This window comes from Leptidea sinapis, chromosome 13 (genome assembly GCF_905404315.1).
Source record: "Leptidea sinapis chromosome 13, ilLepSina1.1, whole genome shotgun sequence".
Lineage (NCBI taxonomy): Eukaryota > Metazoa > Arthropoda > Insecta > Lepidoptera > Pieridae > Leptidea > Leptidea sinapis.
The window spans coordinates 2,907,690-2,918,629 of record NC_066277.1 but is presented as its reverse complement, the minus strand read 5'-3'; the positions used below and the strand labels follow the sequence as shown (position 1 = coordinate 2,918,629).

Below are 10,940 nucleotides of genomic sequence, written 5' to 3'. Positions count from 1 at the left end.
CCGCGGACGATCTATGAAGTGACGCAAGCTTAACGTTTTACGGCATGCTTTTTAACAAGATTTTACATAAAAAAGATATAAATTTATTTAATAAATTATTTGTTAACACATGACGTTTTAAACTAGTGGGTGACATAGTGTACCACCATGGCACGCGAGTTTGATCACCTCTTCAAACTACTGATAATCGGTGACAGTGGTGAGTGGGCGAGGCCTGTGTTACAGTGGTATATTTTATATTATTGCTACAAAGAAAACCACTTTAAGTGAAGAATAATGTTTATCTTCTAGGTGTGGGCAAAAGCTGTCTCCTTTTACGTTTCGCCGACAATACATTCTCTGGTAGTTATATTACCACGATTGGTGTAGATTTCAAAATAAGGACTTTAGAAATAAATGGTGAACGTGTAAAACTCCAGATATGGGACACAGCCGGTCAGGAGAGGTTCAGGACGATAACTAGCACCTACTACAGAGGAACTCACGGCGTTATTGTTGTGTACGATGTTACTAATGGGGAGTCTTTTGCCAATGTCAAAAGGTGGCTGCATGAGATTGAACAGAATTGTGATGTTGTCAATAAAGTTTTAGGTAAGTATGCTAGACAATACATACCCCAATGTTATTTTCTTTTTATTATTTGCAATATACAATGCTATATTCTACTATTTTGAATCATGTCAAAAATAAATGACAATTTCTTTTACTTTTGCAAGGCAGCATGACTTGCTAATTACTCTGCTATTTAGTCCTAATAACTAATAAGCCTATTATTTTATGTACAGAACTAGTGGGAGAAGTAATCTCCCGCTAGTTACACTCATATTAAAAACTGACCTTGTGCTTATTAGATTCACATACATTTCTCTATAACATGCATATTAATTATGTTTTTAAATGAGGAGTATTTGCTATATTTCTAACTTATATCATAAAGACTCATTAAGAGAATAGGATAAATATATAAAATGTTAAGAGTGATATATTCTTGAAAATTTAAAGTATGTACACAAGTATATTACTGAATGTGACATATAAACTGTTAACCAATATGTTATCACCAGGTTGTTTTGATGTCTCATAAAAAGTTGGCATTTTGCATGCTCTAGGCATATACCTCATCAGGTTCCCTCTAACAGCCATATATTTTATATGGTACTTATACAGTACAAGGACATAGGATACAATATGTAAATCTAGATCTCCAGCAATATACCAAGTAATTACACAATTGGCTTAGTATTTTTTACTATAAAATTCAAGAATTTTTGATACTATATAAGTAGGTGTGTACTTATTTACAAAAGTCATTTTATATTACTTGTTATGTTTCTCTTTCACACATTCACACCCTCTTTTTAACCTTTTTTGAGGAATAATCTGCCTGTTTTTATGATATAACAACTATTTGCAAATTACACTTTGTTCAAGCAGTCTTAAATGTAAAATAATTGTAATGTGTACACACCTTTAATTTCAGTTGGTAATAAGAATGATTGTCCATCAAGGAAAGTGGTGGTTACAGAAGATGCCCAAAGATTTGCTAATCAAATGAATATACCATTATTTGAGACTAGTGCTAAAGAAAATATTAATGTTGAGGAAATGTTCCTTACTATCACAAAAATGGTAAGTCTTTGAATCATTATAAATTTAATTTTTATACAGCTTCATCATTTGCCCTCATATCTCTTATTCCACAATTTTCCATGACTTACCCTGAACATATTACCAACGGGCAAAAACCATAAGCAATACGAGGTCACTCCAGGAAGTCTGTGAACACCACAGGAATGTTCTGAACTTCTGGAAGGAGCTGGGCTGGTTTGAGTAACTGGCCAATACTGCACGCAAAATGGACCCATACTAGTGGTTTCATTGCGGAAACCGGAGCCCCTATACCGTACCATACCCTGAACATATTTCTAGGAATCCTTGCAAATAACTATCATTCTGATGACATTACCATATTATTTCATAATCTGTTTCCATTGCGTAGCAGATGAGTACTCTTAGCAGGTGCACAGTTTCATTTTTGGAGACTAAGCCTGAGGTCTATAGAGCATAATTATACTTTGCTCTGACTTTACTTATGTTTTTTTTTATGAAAATAAGGGATTAGTAATCTTACAGTAAGTTATATGTATGTATAAGTATGCTCTATAGATCGCGTAATTGAGTATACCAAGTCAGATTAAGATACCACAATGCATATGCATGGTCATAGAGAGGGCCAGTGGGAGGCCTCTGCATATGATACTGGTTTTATGTGTAGCACAGTAGGGCAAATAACTGATGATGAGTATTGTGCAATCACTCTTTGTGTTTTCATTAGAAGGTGCCTTAGATAGTGATATAACTGGGGTAATGAGACTTCTTATGTCTCAATGTGACAAGCACAATCTCAGTGCTAATCAGATTTTAGGTTTTCAAGAATTCCAATGTGGTGCACATTGTAATGAGCAGGCTATATCACTTACAATCAAGTGAATTTCTTGATCAACTTGTTACCTTGTCACTTTTTCTCATTAAAATATATGCATATGTTTACAAGGAGCTATCTTCTACGTACTACAAAGCTGTGGAATGAACTTCCTTGTGCGGTGTTTCCGGGACGATACAACATGGGTACCTTCAAAAAAAGCGCGCACACCTTCCTTAAAAGCCGGCAACACTCCTGTGATTCCTCTGGTGTTGCAAGAGAGTGTGGGCGGCGGTGATCACTTAACAACAGGTGATTCGTACGCTCGTTTGTCCTTCTATTCCATAAAAAAAAATATGTTAGGGATTAAAGTATGAAATGTATTTTAAATTAATATATTTATTCAATCAAAATAATTGCCATTATTCTGTACATTGCTGATCTAATAGGAAGGTCATGCACATGACAATTTTCCATCACGAAAGCGTTTAAACCGAAATCGCATGGTGCATTCATTAGCAGGTCCCCTCTCCAAACGCAACATTGATATTGCGAACTGTTTCTGCCACGTTAGTTCTGCTTCGGAACTCGTATTCGAACATCACTAGAATTTTCGAAGTATTCATCTTTCTTGTCTAAAAGAGATAATAAAACAACTGAAAGTCAATAATTAAATGTTGCACATTTTTTAAAAGCCGAACAACATTAGTACCATGTGAAAAAAGTTTCACTCAAATATCCCAAACCATGAAGGTTCTAAATATATTCTTTTTATTATCTGACAAATTACAATATTTCTTGCGACCATTACCTGAACAATGTGTGTTCAGCGAATATAGGTATAGAAGTCCACTGAGTTATAAGGTTGACAATATTTGCATATATTGTCTATATTATCTAAAATTATTATTCTAATAAATTGACTAGGTTTTTTTATGTTTATAAAAGAAAATGCATTGGCATGTAATTTTCATAATCTTATTTTACTTCCAGGTCTTAAGATCGAAACTGGAAATGAAAGAGAGACAAAATGTGACATCAAATGACACAGTACATCTAAAGAAGGCGCATAAAACAAAAAAAAAGTGTTGCTAGTGACAGAAATAGGTATGGCTGAATGGATGTGGCTAGGATAGGCTCAAGTTGAATGCACAACCCTCACAAGACTGCTCTATCCAAGTAATATTTACTGATATAATGTTCACTTAATTCTCTAGTACCACCATTTTGATGGGGTGTATAATTTTATATAATAATATAACAAACAAAACTAAAAAAAACATTTCAAAGCTTGATATTTATTCACAATCAAAAAAAGATATTATATAACTGGAAGAGCGCTCGCACAGAACGTGACAGGCCGCTGGTTCGAGTCCCACATCGTTCATAAATTTTGTTTTCAAATTTAATTTGTGATATTATAATAATTTAGAATCAGCTCTTAAGTTATAGTTTAAAGAATATTTGGTCAAATCATACTATAACTGAAGGAATACTACCCATAACTGTATTTCCTGATTTCCTTGTTTTCCATTTTAGGCTAAATTTAAATCAACATATTTGATATATTGATTATTATATATATAAAGTCCAAGTTGATAATTAAAATGAGTACTAGAACCTTTCTAAGAAGAACAGAACAAATTAAAATTTAATATACAACTTATCTATTAATTGAAAGTAATTTTGAGGAAATCTCAAAATTATTTTCTTATGAAATGTGAAAGGGAGATATGAATTATATTGGCTGTTTAGAAATCACCGAATACTTCCACTTTTTTTTATTAGAGCAATGACTGTGTAGGAGCTTTACGGGTAGGGATCTAAAAATATATGACATATCGAGGTTCTTCCGTATACCAAAGTAGATGTCAACTGATAATACTTTTATATGATCTGAAAATAATCAAGATGAATGTTGCCATCAATTGCAATTATTATAATATAAATGTATCAAGAGTGCTAAATAATTAAGTGAGCAATAACAATTCCCCTTTATACAAAAATATGCCTAGTTTCCTTGTCAAAGAAAATAATTGTTGTTATTAAAAAACCCTTTGGTTGAATATGTAGTAGTGTTAGTAAAGGTGGCAGAAACCGTCATAAATTACACAGTGACAGAATAAATCCATTTATGTAATAGATTTTATACTGATTGTTCAGTTAGTCATTTGGGTAGTGACCCAAGATGAATTAGACGCAAGCAGAACTAGGCAATTAACAAGAATTTACTAAGTAGATAGAAAATTGTTGAGATCTGAAAATTTTGTTGGACCATAGTGAATGAACAAGCATTACTCCTACTTTGGTTCACTCACTTTGTGGATAAATCTTATCACTGTGAAGAGTCATATCCAGCAATGTGAACAAAACGGACTCAGTAATAAACTATTGTTGTTTACTCACCCATGGTGGGAAAGTTGTCTTAGTCATATATTTATCAAATACTCAAAAATGAAGATACATATTTGGGTTCAGTTTTTAAGTAGTATTAGTACATATTCTTTGTTTGCCTTATCATATGTGTAATTAATACAAAAAAAAAACAATGTTTCGACATCCATCACAAAAAAATATGAAAAGAAAAACCATTTAATAATCTGGTTAATTAACATCAACTAAAATAAATCTTGCTATAAGTTGATAATTCTCAAGTATAAATAATGCATTATTTTTTAAGTTTGTACGTTATTATAGTACTTACTTATAGTAATAATTGCATATTAAATTATACAAAGTAAATAGCAAAGTGCAGTAAAAAGCAAAAATGAATTGGTACATTACTCTCTCTCTCTCTCTCTCTCTCTATGACATGTAGACATGCATGTCACTCGAGTGACTGAGTGGAGCCAATACTTGTGTTTATTACCCATAAGATAGTACTATTATAAGATTTGGAAACTAGGCATAGATTAATAATTGCATATATTTGCTTAATCACAAAAAGTAATATGAAAATAACATTTTTTTTTTTCACTTCAGTTTCTTAATGTACATATTGTATTGGGTTGAACATTCTCAAAGTTTCGTAGCCCGGTGGCATTGAAACAGTATACTCCAAAAATTATTTAAGGTTTTAATACATTAGTAAAACATGGTTTACAATAACCAATGACGTTCTATAGACATATCATTCACAGTCCACTATCAAGTGGAACTGCATAACTGTGCTTAAAGACAATGTAAGCACACTTTTCACCTTAGTTGTGTGTCAACCGTCACTGCCCGAATTAAATCTGAACTGAAAAAATGTCTTACATTGCTGTTCATTGACTAAGAATATTTTTAACTACTGGAGTAAATGTGGCAATGGTTGGATATAACAGTCAAATCTTATTATTGTATAATTTTTGATATGTTCAATATTTCAACTTTGTTTTTTTACATGATATGTCTATATGTATAGAACCTCACTGGTAAGAACCCTAGAGTGTTCAGAAACTGGTACACTTAAATCATATTGAGTTGGCGACACTATATTGTGTAGTTTTCTCTATTTACTTGGAGATCCTTGCCTGTTTTATTATTGTAATTATCGAAGTATATGTGATGTATCAAGTCTTATGGAACGTATAAATGTATAACAATAATTAATTTAAAATTATTATTTTAATATTCCAATATGTATTTTTAGTATGTCATGATGTCAAGTTTAATCACATTATTGTTTAGAACAATTGGGCCAGTCACCTAAAACATTGTAGATTGCAAATAACTGCTTGTATATTATATAACTGCTCTACAGTTTCATTTCTCATGAGTTTCCTGGTAGAATGAGTACAGCCCTTAGGAAATTGTGACCCATTTTTGAAATGTTCTATTGCAAGATCTATTAGACTTTTCCATAAAAAGTATTTGGAGAAATTGCCTGTCCTCAAAAAAAGTTCAAGGTTTTCAGTCAAATTAATTTATTATTCCAACTGAAATCCCTTGAAATAGTAAGTTATAGTCAGTTACATCAAAGAGGATGTAAATATTAAAATATAATTACATCCCTATTAATGTAACTGTCAATCAGGTTATTAATAGTTACATCAAAAAGGATGTAAATACTATGTAATAAGTGGTGGGTTTGAAATCGTTGTAATTACAGTATGGCAATTGGCGATGAAGTATAATCCGGCTAAATTTGAAAGCTTAGCTAAGCTTAAAACGTAGTGGATTTCTGATATCTCCATTTATTACACGATTATAGCCGTCATCTGTCAATCTATCAATGACTGCACGTTTCATACAATCGATTGATTCGCTTTTATCTTAGTGAGTTAAGCTAGGCTGTAGCACATGATTTTCGAAACTGTTAGCTTGGTATTATACTATTAACACCCCAAAAACAATCAATACTGTGCAATTATTTGCAAACCATCCTTTTTTATGTCTACACAGTGGCTGGCTCGAATAGGAGTATTGAAATTTAAAGTATTATACGAGATAACATTTAGGTTTGATTGTTGTTTAATTTGTTTCTTTACAACTTTACCAGGGACCTAATCTTACATAGATTCTACAAGATATTTATATTTTAATTAAACCAGTGTACACAAAGTTATATCATATTTATATTTTTTTGTATTTAAATGTGGTAAAATAAATATTTGTTTGAACGTAACTCACAATAATTAGACATAGTTCCTGAAAAACTTTCCAAGCCACAAACATCACATTTTAAAGAATTCGTGTTTAAAGTTTAATAAATATTAGTGTACATGTGGATTGAGCTACTAAGTCATGATGTTGTTTAAAGAGTGCCAGTAGGGCTGCCATTTTTGTCAGTTGTTTGTTAAGATGAATCACATGAACAATTTTGTGTTCTTAACTCAATTTCGACATGATTGTGGTTTGGAATGTTTTTCAGGAATTACATACAATTATGAAAGCATTTTAATTTTGCACTGTGGATTCAAGTTTACTTCCATTCCAAATAAATTTTTGTATTACGGTAGTATGCAGTTATAATTTGACAATTATTCGATTGCATTTTATTAATGAAATACTCCTTAAATATATGTGTGTGCTGCAATACAACCCTATTTTAATTGTGTTAAGGTCATATCATTTTATGTATCTAAGATTCATGCCATTATTATTATTGTTCACCTGAATCTTAAAATGTAAATAGATGATAAATTTTGCCTATAATTTATTTGTGTTTTTTTTTCTTTACTGGAAATATGTTTTTTTATGGAAGAGGAGGACAAATGCCCGATAACCTGATGTTAAGTGATCACCGTCGCCTACATTCTCTTGCAACTCCAGAGGAATCACAGGTGCGTTGCCGGTCTCTTAGAAATGCGAACGCGCTTTTTTTTACGGTAGGTACCCATGTCGTATCGCACATCACAAGGAACATTCTACAGCTTCGTCGTGCGTGGAAGAAAGTTCCTTGAAAATCTCACAGCTGTAAACAGTTGCATAACTTGATGTTGCATAGGGGCAACCCACAGACGTGTGGCTTTCTGAAATAGAGGGGATGATATCCTAATTTGTAGAATGTTGTGCGCAGGTGGAAATCGGTGGCAGTAATCAAGTCAGAACATTCCGCGTAATAAAAATCAAAATCACTATACACACTTAAGAATGTCAAAAGTTTTCTTTTTGCATTTACCACCACTTCGGAAAAGGTGAGGTTTTTATGAGAGAGAAGTGGCAAGAAACTCGTGGCCACTACTTTTGAATCAACATATACAACTTCATAATTCTCTTCAACAATGCATTATAAGATTAAAAATAAAGAAATTGCACTCCGGGAGTGCCAGCAGAAGTGAAAACTTGAACATTAACGTTGTGCATTTTTGAATATTTTGGAACGATTAGGAAATAATTTCGCACGAATTGCTTTATCAGTATAAAAGTACTTGCATTTATGTGTTTAAATATATTTATTTATTGCGCTATCGTACACAAAAATGACAATTTATATTACATAAATCATTTAACAGTTCAGAATTATTGCAATAATTCTCACATTAAAAAGTTATCTTTCAGAAAAATCAACCGCGAATGTCTTACGAACTTTCGATCAGGTCACGTGTACCTACGCGAGTTCAACATTTTATATCCATCCCAAGAAAAGTGCTCAACGCGTTAAAGAAGTTTTCACTTCAATGTAAAGTTTAAATCGATATTTTAAATATGCATTGTCATTAAAATACAATTAATGGTTTAAATATTTGACAAGCTTATATTATGTATGACTACTTAGTCATCATAGGTACTTACCTACATTGTGATTGTTAATGAATCGCCTCTCTAGTCGGAGTCTGTATCGTGGGATCAAATCACTGACCCCTACTTTAAACCACTGGACTGGCGGCTGTCAAAGTGACTTTGTGCCTGTTTGATATTTGCCATTTTGGCGCTGATCGCCATGTAGCGAGAGTCTCCGGTACTAAAACTAGTGATGACAACCTAGTGCACAACATAGATGGTGGGAAACTATTTACAAAAAAAAATTGTGTACTTTATTTCGTTGTACTTTATTCTTGAAGTGTAAATAACACGGAAAACGAACAAAATTTATTCAAAATGTAAAAATAGTTCAGAGTATTATACGTTCCTTCGCAGCCATTTGTATTAAACGTCATAATTAGTTCTCTGGATGCTCACGGGCAATTCTTTGAAAATGCGCATATTGCCTCATGTTAGGAGATTGCATAAAAGTTGTGACAAAACGCATTCTTTGAGTAAATTTTACATTGCAGCAAACATACACTTAAAGAAACTGTACAAGGGAACTATTTTAGTCTTTTACTTTTTAACTGACCGGCGTTTAACATTTTCAGTGAACGGTAATGATATTTATAGTAAATGGTAATTAGAAAATGGTAAAGGTAATGAGAAATGGTAATTATAAATCAAATAACAAGAAGATAAAAGTATAAACTTTTATTTAAAAATATATTAAATAATTTTTTTCAACAAACTACTAGCCATAGTTCTCACTAAAGTCAATGTGAACTATGGCTTCACATTTCTTCAAGTTAGATTTTAGATCTTTCAAAGCAGTATATTGCCATCTTCTTGTTCCTTCATGCTTCAAAAATTCTGGAATCAGACTTTCAAATATTGCAACAGCTTCTTTTCGATGGGCAGTTACTTTTACCTTTGCGATAACTCTTTTTTTTTCTTTTCCACACCCCTTGTGACGTATGTCTCTTTCTTATGTTCCTATTTACTGTATGTTATTGCTTCATCTTTATCTAACAAGTATTCAAGCTTTTTATCTTTACAGGTACCGCATCTACTCAACAAGCATGATGTATTGGAACAACATAGTCTATTGATAACTTCTGCAGAGTCCTTTTCTTTGATTATTTTACGAGAATGTAATACTACCAACAATAGTTCTATGTTCGCATGAGTTTTACACAAATATGTTTCTCTATCACTGACATCTGGTATGAGTACCCAAAATGGCCTTTGCTTGCAAAAATATGAATAACTAACTTTGGTATTTTCTGCTTCAAAAATTTTATGAAGATTTTTCATAGAATCTAATAAATATATTCGTTGTTTTTTAGTCTTGTCCCGGGATATACATTCTTTTTTTCCAGCAGTTATTCTTGAAATGTAGTCTCTGTCAAAAAAGGTTACAATATCCTGTTTTAACTTTTGATAATTTTTTTTTTATTGTTTCCTCGTTTCTTTCTCTAACAGAAAAGTGTTTAGTTTCAGACAAGACCTTATGCTCTTTTAGTATTGATGTTTGTTGAAGTATGTGGTCACTAAATATATTTTTTTTCTTTTTTTGATTTCAGCGCCTGATAATTAGTCTCCAACGTTTTTTTCATAGCTTCACCAAACAAAACCTTTTTCTTGACTTCATTTATCTTTGACTTGTCATTTATTAGTCTCAGAGCTTTAGAATTTTGACTTTCTACTCGTTTTTTCAGTCTCTGACAAAGTTTTCTGTAGTTATTTAGTTTTCTCTGAAATTCTTGTTTTTGTAATGTATACATCTTTTCTTTTTTCTGCATCATGTACTTTAGTTTTGTTATCTTCTTATTTAAATTCTGAAAAATCGGATTGGGCTCGTCATTTCTATGTTCTGGTTCTGGGTTTGTATCGTGGTCTCGTATATCATGCTGTTCATGTTCCTCATCATTATCATTTCTTAAGGGGTCAGTTTCACTATCATTCGGAGTATTAACATCCATAAGTTGTTATCCTCGTTTCAGTAATAGTTTCCTTTGGTAAAATTTATTGAAATTTTCTCTCCATTTTTTCCTTTGTAACTTTTTAGCTTTTGGTGTCAAATGTTTAATGCTTAAAATTTTCTTACTTTCTTTTCTTTTTAAGAACCTCTGCCCTTCCTTCTCTTTTTCTCGAGCGTATTTTTCTGGATCAGACTTAATTTTAGCGTATCTTTCTCTCCGAGCTAATTTAGCCTTCTCTAGTATCTATTTTTTAGTGCGCGGCATTGTGAAATTCCTGTCAAAAAATAACAAATTTCTTTAAAATTTTCGCGGCTAAAACACATTGAAATATAAGAAATCATACGGTTTTAACGATTAAACGG

General features: G+C 32.1%; 1 protein-coding gene across 1 annotated transcript; it reads left to right on the top strand.

Moving 5' to 3' along the window:
• On the top strand, positions 1–7,561 carry LOC126967795 (ras-related protein Rab-35). The gene is made up of 4 exons (XM_050812494.1): positions 1–199; positions 292–591; positions 1,481–1,629; positions 3,416–7,561. The coding sequence occupies exons 1-4, from the start codon at positions 148–150 to the stop codon at positions 3,515–3,517; spliced, it is 603 nt and encodes a 200-aa protein (XP_050668451.1). The 5' UTR covers positions 1–147; the 3' UTR covers positions 3,518–7,561.
• Positions 7,562–10,940: the final 3,379 nt, after the last annotated feature.

What these genes read in the sequence shown, in the direction of transcription:
- LOC126967795 (XM_050812494.1), top strand. Translation starts at nt 148, where the DNA reads ATGGCACGCGAGTTTGATCACCTCTTCAAACTACTGATAATCGGTGAC. An exon ending in TGTTGTCAATAAAGTTTTAG is followed by an intron (nt 592 to 1,480) that starts GTAAGTATGCTA and finishes CTTTAATTTCAG; the next exon opens with TTGGTAATAAGAATGATTGT. An exon ending in TCCTTACTATCACAAAAATG is followed by an intron (nt 1,630 to 3,415) that starts GTAAGTCTTTGA and finishes TTTTACTTCCAG; the next exon opens with GTCTTAAGATCGAAACTGGA.